At 41.4% G+C, this 14,561-nt stretch overlaps 1 protein-coding gene across 1 annotated transcript; it reads left to right on the forward strand.

Moving 5' to 3' along the window:
- Positions 1-1,637: 1,637 nt before the first annotated feature.
- Positions 1,638-6,641, forward strand: LOC133552126 (class I histocompatibility antigen, F10 alpha chain-like). The gene is made up of 5 exons (XM_061899489.1): positions 1,638-1,874; positions 2,555-2,821; positions 3,050-3,328; positions 5,032-5,340; positions 5,506-6,641. The coding sequence occupies exons 1-5, from the start codon at positions 1,820-1,822 to the stop codon at positions 5,670-5,672; spliced, it is 1,077 nt and encodes a 358-aa protein (XP_061755473.1). The 5' UTR covers positions 1,638-1,819; the 3' UTR covers positions 5,673-6,641.
- The last annotated feature ends 7,920 nt before the right edge of the window (positions 6,642-14,561 follow it).

Genomic DNA, 14,561 nt, shown 5'->3' on the forward strand with positions numbered 1-14,561 from the left:
CCTCGTACAGGGGTGTCCAAAGTGTGGCCCAGGGGTAATTTTGTAATGGCCAAAGCAAATTCTAAAAATACTATAAAAAATAAAAAAAAGTGCTATTAAAGAGCAAACAGGTGAAATGTGACAAGAAAATGTTGCAATGTTTACTCTAATAACACAAAGCTGCCATCTAGGCTGTTGTTTACTAAAAAAATAACAATAAATCAAAATCAAAATCAATGTCATTATGGATTATTGACCTATTCAAGGCTCCAACGACGTCACATTAAATATTCCACTTTGAGATATTTTTGGGGGAAAATGTTGCATATTTTGTGTTTGCCATATAAAAAAGAAAAAACATAAACACCAATAATATATATATATATATATAATTGATGGATGGATCTGAAGTTCATCTGAAGATGATTGTGTTTAAAGTTAACAGTAAAAAAATATATATTTTGTTATTTCTAATGAGTAGGACACTTTTGTATCTTCAATAATTTCAGTAGGATTTTTCTTTTGTGTCATTGCTAAAAAATAAAAATAAATTAAAATCAATGTTTTTATGTGTTGAATTTTTTAAGGCTCCAATTATTATATAATCTCAAATATTCTTCTTTAAAATTCTATTAGGGGAAACTATTGCATATTTTGTGTTTTTTTCCATAACAAAACAGGGTTTTCTTTGACAAAAAGGGCATACAACTTAAATCTTTGAAAAGGTTATATTGACAGATAGACCTAATGTTGATCTACAGATTTAAACCTGGAATAATAATAATACAAAATAATGACACATTTTAAATATTTTTTTGACCAAAATCCTTTGGGGTCCCTGAGATGAAGCCTGAGTGGAGGCCTAAATGTATATTTTTATACATATATTGAATATGTTATATAGCAAAGTAAAAGTTGTGTTTCTTATCTAAGTAAATGTAACTCGTTACTACTCACCTACGTGGATAAGTGTGTTCACCTTTGACAGGTACGACAAAATAAAAATAAAAATAAAAATGATCACCATCGAGTTCAATGTTTGGCTTTACCGTGTCTACTTTTACTTTCACTTTCTTTGATATTCTGCCAGCAGAAGCGTCTGCCTCACACTTTTCCCCCACGTTCAGCACTTTGGCCACAGCGAGTCCATCTCATGAAGGCTTTCTGCTGACTTTTTTACTCAGGATGAAACTTCCTGATGCAACCCTGGCCGGGAATCGAACCCATGCGAGGCAGATGCGTGTCCCGTTACCCCAGCAGGGACGCCTCACGCTTGGGAGACATAACGGAGGTGAAAGTTAAGACGTGAAATAAAAAGAAGTGAGGATGTCCTGCGGTGTAGCGACATTATGTCTATCAATCATTATTTGTATTGATGCTTTCTTGAGAGGACTACAATACGATCACTGATCGGATGTTCCAGCCCTGTCATTACTTTTAACTCTCAATCTCACCTTCATTCCTCTTTCTTTCTTTTCTTTCCAAGTTTGGCGGCCAACTTGACACACCTTTTTGTTGTCAAGTCACGTGATTTCCCAGAAAAGCCACACAAGCATTTACCTGACGTGGCCACAAGGGGCGCTCTCTAGTGAGTCCAGTAGAAGACTTCTTGTCAGTTGACTGCTGCCACTTTTCTGTGCAGAATAGTGTTTCGTTTTCTCTCCTCACTGTGACGTCACAGAATGCTGACTCCTCATTGGCTCAGGTGGAGTATTATAAAAAGAGCCTCGACAGTTCCTGGTTCATTTTTCCTGTTTGCGAGTCAAGCGAGTGTTCGTCACTTTTGTCTTTCTCTGCGGGATTAAAAGTGGCAAACATCTTTTTGTTTCGCGCTGACATCATGAACTTGTTTTTATTCTTTCTTCTGGTCGTGCAAATGCACAGCGTGACGCCTGGTAAGTCCTTTTTATAAGTTTATTAATATTTTACTCATAAATCCTCTTTGTGCCTTCACTTAGTTGACTTCTGATAGTTTCTGTTACTTATTAATTAATTATTGTTGTATTATTTAGGAGCTTTATTCATTAATCCTGGTTCTTTTTAAACATATTTATTGTTTTCCCTTTTTCCTAGTAAAAAATTAAAATGTTCCAAGAAGTTTACAGAAGCAGATAAATCCGTTTAGGCTCTTTATTTATTTTCACTTTAGTGTTTCTTGTTCAAAGACTTATTTTTTCCAAGGCTTGTAAGAACGAACACAAATCTTCAAACACGGAAGTGTCAGAAAATAATCAAGTGTAGTAACATCACCCCGCCACAAGATGTCAGTAAGAGTCGACATCAAATGGGCAGAACAGGTTGTGTTCAACTCTGTTGTACTTTTTATTCAGCCTCCATTGTAGAAAATATATGTTTATTTTCAAAATGTTCAAACCGTCAACAGATGTTAGTAATATTATTAATGTGTTGTATTTGTCATAGAACATGTGAGTCTTGACTGTGATATCTAGCAGTGTTTGATGTTCACTTTAAGACCCGACTGAAGACGGAAGGAGCTAAAATATTCACAGTGCAAGATTGTTGAACATGAAACAAAATAATAAAAAGTCATCCTGTTGTTGTTTTCTTCTTTCAGTGATTCACACGCTGCAGTATTTCTCTACTGTGTCCTCTCAAGTTCCAAACTTCCCGGAGTATGTGAGTGTTGGTTATGTTGATGGAGTTCAGATTTTTCACTATGACAGCAACAGCAGGAAAGCAGAAGCCAAACAGGACTGGATGAACAAAATCACAGCAGAGGATCCAAAATACTGGCAGAGACAAACAGAGATCGGTGTTGTTAATGAGTTGAGGAGCAAACACAACCTTGAAGTTCTTAAGAAGCGTTTCAACCAAACTGGAGGTTTGTTTATGTTGAACTTTCTACTACTTAAATGTATTTGATGTACTCTTTTTATACTGTAGTAAACACACATTACTGCACTGATACTTGTCTCTGTCCATCCCATAATAACCTACACTAATACTGTGTGTGTGTGTGTGTGTGTGTGTGTGTGTGTGTGTGTGTGTGTGTGTGTGTGTGTGTGTGTGTGTGTGTGTGTGTGTGTGTGTGTGTGTGTGTGTGTCTCAGGTGTTCACATTCTCCAGTGGATGTCTGGATGTGAATGGAATGATGAGACTGATGAAGTTAAAGGTTGGCGTCAGGAAGGTTATGATGGAGAAGATTTCATATCGTTGGACATGAAGACATGGACATTTACTGCAGCAAAACAACAAGCTTTCCCCACCAAACTCAAGTTGGACCAGAACAAACATCTACTAGAATACAAGACGTTTTACTACACTGAGTATTGTCCTTCTTACTTGAAGAAGTATGTGAACAATGGGAAGGAGGTCCTAATGAGAACAGGTAGAAACACAACATGTACTTTCACCTTTTAACTTGTTAGCACTCCCCCTATAGGAACATTACTGACATTACACCCTGTCTCTTTATACTCTTCTCTCTTTCTCACACCTTCTCTCCATCTTTACCTCCATTCTCTCCTTTTACCTCCATCTTTACCTCCATCCACTTCCATCTACACTTTCTCCGTTCTCACTTTCTCTCCATCTTTACCTCCAATCTAACCTTCTCTCCATCTTCTCATCCTTCTCTCCTTCTCTCCATCTTTACCTCCATCCTCTCCTTCCCTCCATCTTTACCTCTGTCCACTCTTACTCTCCATCTTTACCTCCATCTACACTTTCTCTCCATCTTTATCTCATTCTCTCCTTCTCTCCATCTTTACCTCCATCCTCACGTTCTCTCCATCTTTACCTCCATCCACTCTTACTCTCCATCTTTACCTCACTCTCTCCATCTTTACCTCATTCTTACCTTCTCTCCATCTTTACCTCCATTCTCTCCTTTTCCCTCCATCTTTACCTCCATCCTCACGTTCTCTCCATCTTTACCTCCGTCCACTCTTACTCTCCATCTTTATCTCATTCTCTCCTTTTCCCTCCATCTTTACCTCCATCCTCACTTTCTCTCCATCTTAACCTGTGTTCTCATCTTCTCTCCATCTTTACCTCCATCTACACCTTCCCTCCATCTTTATCTCATTCTCTCCTTCTCTCCATCTTTACCTCATTCTCTCCATCTTTACCTCATTCTCACCTTCTCTCCATCTTTACCTCCATCCACACCTTCTCTCCATATTTACCTCCGTTCTCTCCTTTTCCCTCCATCTTTACCTCCATCCTCACTTTCTCTCCATCTTAACCTGTGTTCTCTCCTTCTCTCCATCTTTACCTCATTCTCTCCATCTTTACCTCATTCTCACCTTCTCTCCATCTTTACCTCCATCCACACCTTCTCAACATATTTACCTTCATTCTCTCCTTTTCCCTCCATCTTTACCTCCATCCTCACATTCTCTCCATCTTTACCGCTGTCCACTCTTACTTTCCATCTTTACCTCATTCTCTCCTTCTCTCCATCTTTATCTCATTCTCAACTTCTCTCCATCTTTACCTCCATCCACACCTCATCTCCATATTTACCTCTGTTCTCCCCTTCTCTCCATCTTTACTTTCATCCACACCTTCTCTCCATCTTTACCTTCATCCAAACCTCTCTATTTGTACCTCCATTCTCTCTATCTTTACTTTCATCCTCATCTTCTCTCCATCTTTACCCCATCCTCATCTTCTCTCCATCCTTACCTCCATCCACACCTTCTGTCCATCTTTACCTTCGTCCACACCTTCTCTCTGTACCTCCATTTTCTCCATCTTTACCTCCATCGACACCTTCTTTCCATCTTTACCTCCATCCACACCTTCACTCCATCTTTACCTCCATCCACACGTTCTCGGCATATTTACCTCCGTTCTCACTTTTTCTCTATCTTTACCTCCGTTATTACATTCTCTCCATCTTTGTCTCCATCCACACCTTTTCTCCATCTTCTCCTCATCTTTACCTCCATCCACACCTTCTCTCCATCCACGCCTTCTCTCCATCCACACCTTCTCTCCATCTTTACCTCCATCCCCACCTTCTCTCCATCCACACCTTCTCCCCACGTTGTCCTGTGTTCACACGTGACATCACTTCCTGTGCAGAGCTTCCAGAGGTGTTCCTGCTCCAGAAGACGCCGTCCTCTCCGGTCAGCTGCATGGCGACAGGTTTCTACCCCGACGGTGCCGACCTGTTTTGGAGGAAAGACGGCGAGCAGATCTTCGAGGACGTGGAGCACGGAGAGATACTCCCCAACCACGACGGAACCTTCCAGATGTCGGTGGCGCTGAAAGTGGAGGTGACGGCCGACGTGGAGGGCAAGTACGAATGTGTGTTTCAGCTGTCAGGCGTCAAGGAGGACTTGGTCACCAAGCTGGAGAGAAGAAGCATCCTGAGCAACGCAAGCCATGAAGGTGAGAAAGACACATTTAGTTGGAGATGTTTCCCATCACAAGTCCACCTGTCACCATTATTGATCCATGTCACCATGACAACGCTTGACGTCTGCATGCAAAGTAGTCATGAAGGTTTCCTCTTCATGCTTTGTCACTCCACTTGTGCTTTTTTGCTCTCCACAGACAACTTGAGCGTCGCCCTCGCTGCCACGGCGGCGGTCCTCGCTGTGGCGGCCATCATCATCATCATCATCATCATGGTCATGGTCAGGCGTCACAGAAACAGACAAGGTGAGGGACGCCAATGTCCTCTGTCTTCTTCTTCTCGGTGCACTCGGTCCAGGCCGTGAGTTGATGCTTTCATCCGGGCTGCAAAGGTGCGGCCATCTTTTAGTTGCCTTCCAGCCAAACACTCAAAGATCCACAGAGACAGAGCGCACACTCTCACGTAGAAACACGGCGTGACGTGAGGGGAAAAGTCCACTTCACCTTGTTTCTCTTTCATTTCAGCCCAGTACGATCCAGCTGGTAAGTAAAACATCTTTTCTTTGAGCCGCAAGAAACAAAGCCGTGGTGAAGCGTCACTCACATGGAGGTCTGATGTGGACCTTTGTTACAAGTTTAGCCGGAAAAGCCCAACTGGAGCTGACTCCTTCACAATAAAAGTCCCTCCTGTGAGCACACGCAATACAAAGTCTGGCATATCTCACTTTTGACAGGAGTCCTCATGATGAGGATCAGCCAAATGAGACATCAAGTGTGCTGACTCGTCATGTTTCCAAGTCACACCTCAAAGATCTGATGTGAGTGACGAGGCACCTTCTGGATGTTCTTCCTTCACCGTTTGCGTTTGTCCCGCAGCTCGCCACGGCGGCGTGGAGCTCGACGAGAACGTGCAGGCGGCTGAAGGCTGAGTAAGCTCACATGGACTGTCTGCACCTCCAAATGTTCTTGTGTGAAGATGATGTTCAACTTGGATTCACCTGCTTCTGTCGGGAATGTGCTGAGTGGTCTTCTTCCTCCAGGATGCTTTGTGCACTGGAACACAGGGAGATGTCTCCATCGCTGAGGGACGTCATCACACTCGGAGATGAGATGGAGATGTGCTTTGTTCTTCGTCCGACTGCTCCTCACGCTATTCCATGTATTCTTCTTTGGCCGTTAAAAGACTTTCAAGATCAAACGTTGGTGGCTGTAAAATCGCACGTTTCATGGCCTTGACATCATGACGAGGATTTCTTCTTTTCTTTCAATGGCCGCTGCTTATGATCAATATCACATTGTGTCACATCTCTGTCAATAAATCCGTTTTTTCTCCACTCGCCTCGCACTGCTTTCTTGGGGCCCAGGAAGAGTCTCAGTCATAAAAATGGTAGAAGTAGGTCATTTTTGTTTATGTTTTTACTTTTTCATTCAACACTTAAATCCCTTGATCAATTTCAGGTTTATCCGTCCTTATCAGTCTTTTTTTTTTTTCATAATTCACGCCATTTTTGTCAAAACCTTGTTTTGTTATGGCAAAAGCACAAAATAATAATTTTCACTCAACGTAATTGCAATCTTAAATGTGTCAATAATTCATAACATCATCGATTTTAATTCATTATTTTTTTTGAGCAATGACAATTAAAACTTGTCCCACTGAAATTATTAGGATCCAAACGGGCCCCACTCATAAAAATAAGTCAAACATTATTTTTACTTTCAACACTTAAGTCCCTCGATAAACTTCAGATCCATCCCTCGTTTCTGTGACGACCTGTCACGTCAGGTGTCACGCGGTCTGTTTGCGTTTGTGTTTATCTCCTAGTCGGCGCTTTTATTTTGGTCCCACTTCCTGTTTGTCTCCCTGAGCCCTTTTCCCTCCTCACCTGTCGCTGATTGGCAGCCTGGCCACACCTGGTCATGGGGTGAGGGTGATGGGTCAAATGCAGAGGAAAATCTCACCACACCTAGTGTGTGTGTGACAATCATTGGTACTTTTACTTTAATCAACTGGCTTCTATTTATGCCTGCCTCGCCCTCCAGTCAGGGCTCAAGGATTGTTTTGTGAAACGTTACTTTGGTTTTTCTGTATGCTGCTTATGCTTCTGTGCACTTCCCTGCTGCACCTCCTTGTGCTCCCTGTGGGAATTAAAAGACTCACCCGCACGTCGTCCTCCTGTCTCCTGCATCTTGGGGTCACAACTAGAGCAGCCATGCAAGTACGTGACAGCTTCTTCATTTCTGTTTTTTTTTTTTTGCCCTGTTAGTCAAAAACCCTTTTTTTGTAGGATAAACACAAAATATCCTATAAAAATACTCTTGAGTCAAATTTTGTATGTGACGTAATTGGAGCCATGACTAGTTTAAATACTTTGTAACAACATTGAGTTTGATTCATTATTATTTTTGAGCAATGACAGCTTTAAAGAGAAAACAACCTGCATGGCAGCTTTATTAGACTCAACAATGCAACTTTTCTTTGTTCCATTTCACATGTTTTCACCTCTTTTATTCCACTATTTAGTTTTTTTATACACTATCTGTAGAATGTGTCGTGTATGAGCTTATATGGGACATAATGTATAATATTTCTAATTGCCTTTTTCTTTTTCATGCCTTTTTAACCTGAGTCTTTCAAGCAAAATCGTTCCAAAAATCAGCAAACCCGCCTTTCTTCTTCCCCCGTCAAAAGTAGGTGAATCCACAAATATAAATAACTACAGACCGATTTCCAAATTGGGTTAATGTTGAATGTCCAATCCAAGATGGCCGACAGGACTGTCTTTTGTTTGTCTGCTTGTCAAAGTGGTCTGAATTTCTATGTGTTTTAGTCTCTTTTTTTAGCCGATTTAAGTAAATTGCACTAGTTTTAAGCGTAACAATTGATGAATGAAGGCTTACTTCCAAAAAGTGGTATTTCTAACTGCTTTTGTTGGATTTGGAAACCTGGAGGCCTCTGACCTGCAGAAGCCGGGGGATGTTTTGCTAGCTGAAATTTTGGCCTTCCATCTGCCACAGTCTGGATCTATACTAGTCTCAGCTTGGCCTTCCACTACCTACAGTCTGAGTCGACTGGCTTCATCTTGGCCTTCCGTCTTCCACGGCCTGGATCCATCTTAGCCTCAGACTGACTAAAGCTGGGCCTCTGCTAGCCTTAGCTTGGTCTTCCAACTCTTGTAGCTTGGACATCTGAACTTTGATTATTGGACCTGGGTAGCTAGTAAAACAATTTAACAATGACTTTGACAAAAGCTCTCTATTTAATATTAATGCTTTTTCCTGGACTTGTTTTCTGCAATTGTAGTGGGGTACCTGACCAAGTGCTCCACCAACCTTTAACTCTACCAAACGCAATAACAATCACCTGGTCCTTTGAAACTACAGCATTTACACAAAGGTTATTGATATCCACATGTGGGTCAGTGCTAAATAATTCTAACCACCTTCAGTTATGGTGTATTTCTGTGCTAAACAGATGGTTTTCTCCTTCTGATATTACTCATTTTGATATTGTGAAGCCAAATAATGTTGTCATGAGGTCACCTTGCCATATGAAACGGAAAATCTTTATATTGCTCTTACTTCTGCTATCAGGCAATGTGCAACCAAATCCAGGCCCAGCTTTATACAACATCAGTACTCCTGATGAACTTAGAGCTAGCCCATAGCAAAGCAAAATTGAAGATGAGATCTCATATATGTCTTCTATATATCTCCTAGACATAAAAGAGCACTAATCGAGACCAAAGTAGATTTCTCATTCTTCTCAAATGTAGCTCCTGAGAAATAAGGCTCGCAGTGAGCACTGTGAGAGATCTCAAAGTTGTCTAACAGTTATCTCTTTTTCCGATTTCAACAAAGACCAAAATGAGAGATGAATGAGCTGGTCTCCAATATGTCTCAATATTGACTCAGTGAGAGATACACATGGTTTTGTTTCTCACTACTCACTGTTTGAGTTCTCAGATGTCTCTTTGCTATTTCGGCAAAAAGACAATCAATGAGTATTGGTTTCAATATGTCTCAATGATGTCTGAGTGAGAGATATACTTGGTTTTGTCTCCCACTGCTCACTATTTGAGTTGTAATATACCCGTTTTCTGGCTTAGAAAAAATAATTTCAAAAATGCATTTTAATTGACACAGTTTAATTATACCTCAATCATACTCCAGTTTATCTCACGCTAACATTTGGAGAAAATAATTAATTCAGGCAATATGGATATATGGTCTGTAATCTAAATGGTTTATTTAAATAATTTTCTACTTAATTTGTTGATTTCTTATCCACACGCAATGTACAGTAACTCAGTGACTACAATTGTGAGATTTAAAACTGAACCCAAACAATACTGATATGATCACAAGACACTTTTTAAGAGCTTTTAACATTTGTGAACTTTCTAGAGCAGTGGTTCTCAAACTCTTTTAACAAGGTACCACTTCAGAAGATATTTGGCTCTCCAACCACCATTATAAGGACTAATATTAAAATACAGTAGCATAGTAGGCCTATGTATTCATTAAAAAAAGACAGTGGTTTTATTAAACAAGTAAATTTAATAAATTGGCCACTGAAATATTACACACAATGCAAAAACATAATCAACAATGATACTCCATATACAGTACATATTTACAGACTTTTACAGCATCCACGGCAACATCACATCAGTGTGTATTTTCAGAGCATTTATAACAATGATCAAAAAATTTATTTGTGGCTTCTTAGGCCAGTTCAGTTCTTAATTATCTAAAACTTTTCAAGTGTGTTGGGGAAATGAACTGCAAACACAATGCCAAGCATAGATGTGAAGTCAAGGAAAACAACTTTACCCAATATGTCATCCAAGGATACTACTGTACTGGCAGAAGTTTCCAATAGGGGAATAACATAACTGCATGTCTCATATGTTACACTATCTTGCAGCAAAGAAAAACCTGCATGTTTAAATTCACGAACAAGGGCCCATTTGGCACATGAATGTGCTATGGTAAACAAGAAATCAATCTGTACATACTTTAAAAAAAAGGATGAGAATCTTTCTTCTGACACACTAGTCCCACAAAACAGGCATTTTATTTGTTTACTTTCTATTGGCCCGAAACAATAACTGGAGGATTTATGTAATATAATAAGCGATGATGCAGAGTGGGATAAAAAAAGTTTTTGAACTTCTGCACATTGTTTAAGCAGTCTGTGTTCAGACTATCGGGATAAAGCAACTTGAACATTTTGAGCATATCGCTTAGGGCCTTATCAGTGACTTTATGACAGTTTACCTAACCCATGATGATCAGAAGGCACTCTGCCATGGCTTCTGATGCATTGTCATGTATTGGTTTGTCTGTTGTGTCCTTGAAATTTGACTCTTCTGCACACTCCTCACTCAAACTATCTTCAAATCCTTCATAAAACGTATGTCCGTCATTGTACATCCAATCCCCTATATCAGGGAGAGCTTCCTCAAATGATTGAGATGAATCATACTCAGCATCGACATGTAGTTTAGTTGTTAGGCCATCAGGAGGATCTGTGAGGGCTGTTCTGGAAAATGTTTTTCCATTGTCTTTGATAGTCAGAAGTAGAAATATTTTCATGTGCTGAAATTAAAATAGAATACAAATCATTAAAGGTTTTTTATAACATTTTGTCAAAAGGCAGAACGTATAACATCTCAGCATATCGCTCACATTCTTACACTCAAAAGTTTGTCATATTTTAGCAGGATTTGCTTCGTGACAAAATTCACAACAAAACAATAGTCGGCCCAGCCCAGAGCTGTTGCACCTCACCAAAGGAAATGTGGACATGCACAAAATAAGAAATTTGCCGACACTTCACACCACAATGTCTACAATAAGTTAAGGAATATGAGTAATATATTAGAATGAGTTGTATTTTAGAACCATTATTTGTAAAATATCATTGATGTGAAACCAAGACGTAAGCAAGGGACAATATCCATTTGTGAGGTATTTACATGATTAAAAGTCAAATTATTAGTTAATTCTTAAGAATCAGTATTTTACAAACTAATACTAACATTTCCATTGCAAAGGACAGTTTCTTAGGAAGTTAAAAGTAAAAAAAACACTAAACTAAACAGCAGTGATGTAACAATACCAAAATGTCATATCACCGTTACTGTGACCAAAATGATCACTGTTTGCATTATAATCGCATTATTGTTGAATGTGCTAAAAATGTAATCAAACCCACAATAATACCAAGTTATATTAAAAAAAAAACATACCAGACAAACACAGTATAGTTTCTTGGCTAAAGAAACATTATTGTTCTACATTAGTTACACTGCAAGTTTACTGTTAATGTCAGTTTAAAGACACATATTTGAAAGTTTTGTTTTTTGTTTGTTTTTGTGTGTTACTTGAAATTCTGGAATTCTGCACCATTCCTTTGCACCTGAAATACCTGTTTGTAATAATAAATATGATTACAACATATGAACATTATGTTTGTGTTCAATTATAGTAAGTCTGTTTATCCTAAACATTCCTGCCACTTCATTTAACACCATCCATCTATCCATTTTCTACCGCTTATTCCCTTTGGAGTCGCTGGTGCCTATCTCAGCTACAATCGGGCGGAAGGCGGTGTACACCCAGGACAAGTCCCCACCTCACCGCAGGGCCAACACAGATAGACAGACAACATTCACACTCACATTCACACACCAGGGACCATTTAGTGTTGACAATTAACCTATCCCCAGGTGCATGTCTTTGGACTTTGACATTTTTGTAACAATAGAATAGAATAGAATAGAATAGAGTTTTATTGTCATTATTGCAATGAACAGGTTCAAAGAACAACGAAATTGGAGCAGCTCCTCCTAAGGTGCATATACAATATGGTAGTATAAATAAAATAAAATAAATAAATAAATAAAAAAATAAATTTAAAAAAAAAGATAGAGATGACAGATGTATCTATGTATACATACATAAAACATTATTTCACATTGTAGTCCAAAAAAATAGAAAAACATTTAAACATTACACATGAGGACATGATGGACATATGGACACTCAGTGCCTGTTTAGTGCTACTATGGCTCTTGGGTAAAAGCTATTTTTTAGTCTATTGGTGCTCGCTTTTAGCACCCTGTAGCGTCTACCTGAGGGTAGCAGTTCCAGGTGGCTGTGCCCGGGGTGGAATGGGTCTTTCAGGATGCTCTGTGCTTTCCTGAGACAGCGGGAGCTGTACAGGTCAGCCAGGGAGGGGAGGGGGCATCCGATTAACTTCTGGGCGGTCTTTATGACTCTCTGGAGCGCCGTTCTCTCTGCGGCCGTGCAGCTGCTGAACCACACGCAGATGCAGTAGGTCAGGATGCTCTCAATGGAGCACCGGTAGAAGGACACCAGCAGTTCCTGTGAGAGGTGGTTGTTCCTGAGTATTCTCAGGAAGTGCAGTCTCTGGTGTGCCTTCTTGATGGTAGCCGTGGTGTTGGTGCTCCAGGATAGGTCGTTGGCCAGGTGGACTCCCAGGGAGCGGAAGTCGGAGACCCTCTCCACACAGTCACCACTGATGATCAGGGGCAGGATGTCCGTTTTTTTCCTCCTGAAGTCTATGACCAGCTCCTTGGTCTTGGAGGTGTTCAGGGCCAGGTTGTTGACTTTGCACCAATCCGACAGCTTCTCCACCTCATCCCGATATGCAGCCTCGTCTCCCTCCGAGATGAGCCCCACTACGGTGGTGTCATCCGCAAATTTGATGATGGAGTTGCTGGAGTGGGCAGGTGTGCAGTCGTATGTGTAGATGGAGTAGAGAAGGGGGCTCAGCACGCAGCCTTGTGGAGAGCCGGTACTGAGGTGCAGGCTTGATGACATGTGGCGACCCAACTGCACCCTCTGGGGGCTGTTGGATAAGAAGTCCTTAATCCACATGCAGATGGAGTTCGAGAGACCCAGGTCTGACAGTTTGGACACCAGTCTATCAGGAATAATGGTGTTAAATGCCGAGCTATAATCCACAAAAAGCAGCCGCACGTAGCTTCCCCCCGTCTCCAGGTGACCCAGGGAGGAGTGTAGGGCTGTGGCGATGGCGTCCTCTGTGGACCTGTTGGCTCTGTAGGCAAACTGGTGTGGGTCGAGCTCGGGAAGGAGGACTGAGGTGATATGGGTCCGTACCAGCTTCTCGAAGCACTTCATAGCTATAGGTGTAAGTGCAACTGGACGGTAGTCATTCAGACATCTGACAGAGTTCTTCTTCGGCACCGGGATTATTGTGGAAGTCTTCAGGCATGATGGGATGACGGCCTGGGAGAGGGACTGGGTGAAGATCTTCGTAAATACTCCGGCCAGCTGGTCTGCACAGTCTCTTAGTACCTGTCCCGGGACTCCATCTGGGCCCGTAGCCTTCCTCGGGTTCACTGCCTTCAGCGTGCGTCTCACCTCATGCTCCTCCAGTATAAGGGTGCAGCTGCTGTGGGTGTTGGGTGGAACTGTTGTGACGGCTGCAGGTGTTTTTCTCTCAAATCGGGCGAAGAAGCTGTTTAACTCCCCCGCTCGAGAGGCATCGCCGTCAGCCGAAGGGTTACTGGGTCTGAAGTTGGTCATGTCTTTTATTCCTTTCCATACCTCCTTGGTGTTGTTGCTCTGCAGGTGGGCTTCCATTTTCCTCCTATGTTCGGCTTTTGCCTCTCTGATGCCTCTCTTCAGATTGGCTCTGGCAGCACTGTAGAGTGCCAGGTCCTGCGCTTTGAAGGCACTGTCTCTCTCTTTGAGTAAGCCCTGGACTGTTTTTGTCATCCAGGGCTTCCTGTTGGGGTAGACTCGGATGCGCTTGTCCACTGTGACAGTGTCTATGCAGTGTTTGATGTACCCCAGGACTGCTTCTGTGTACTGCTCCAAGTCTGGGTTTTCAAAAACTGACCAGTCTGTTGTATCAAAGCAGTCCTGCAGCTGTTCCATGGCTCCCTCCGGCCATGTTTTGACCGTTTTGGTTGTGATAGGAGCACTTTTTCTTATTGGTGTGTAAGCTGGCAAAAGGAGCAGGGATATGTGGTCAGACTTGCCTAATTGGGGAAGTAGTTTGGCTCTATATCCTTTTTTTATGTTGGAATAGACTTTGTCCAGTGTGTTAGCTCCCCTCGTAGCACACTTCACATGCTGGTGAAGTTTGGGGAGCACTTTTTTCAGGTCGACATGATTAAAGTCCCCCGCTATGATGTGGATGCCGTCGGGATATTTGTTCTGTTGTGCACTGATTGTATCGTGCAACAGAGCTA

Source organism: Nerophis ophidion, linkage group LG04 (genome assembly GCF_033978795.1).
Source record: "Nerophis ophidion isolate RoL-2023_Sa linkage group LG04, RoL_Noph_v1.0, whole genome shotgun sequence".
Lineage (NCBI taxonomy): Eukaryota > Metazoa > Chordata > Actinopteri > Syngnathiformes > Syngnathidae > Nerophis > Nerophis ophidion.

What these genes read in the sequence shown, in the direction of transcription:
- LOC133552126 (XM_061899489.1), top strand. Translation starts at nt 1,820, where the DNA reads ATGAACTTGTTTTTATTCTTTCTTCTGGTCGTGCAAATGCACAGCGTG. An exon ending in GCGTTTCAACCAAACTGGAG is followed by an intron (nt 2,822 to 3,049) that starts GTTTGTTTATGT and finishes TGTGTGTCTCAG; the next exon opens with GTGTTCACATTCTCCAGTGG. An exon ending in GGAGGTCCTAATGAGAACAG is followed by an intron (nt 3,329 to 5,031) that starts GTAGAAACACAA and finishes CTTCCTGTGCAG; the next exon opens with AGCTTCCAGAGGTGTTCCTG.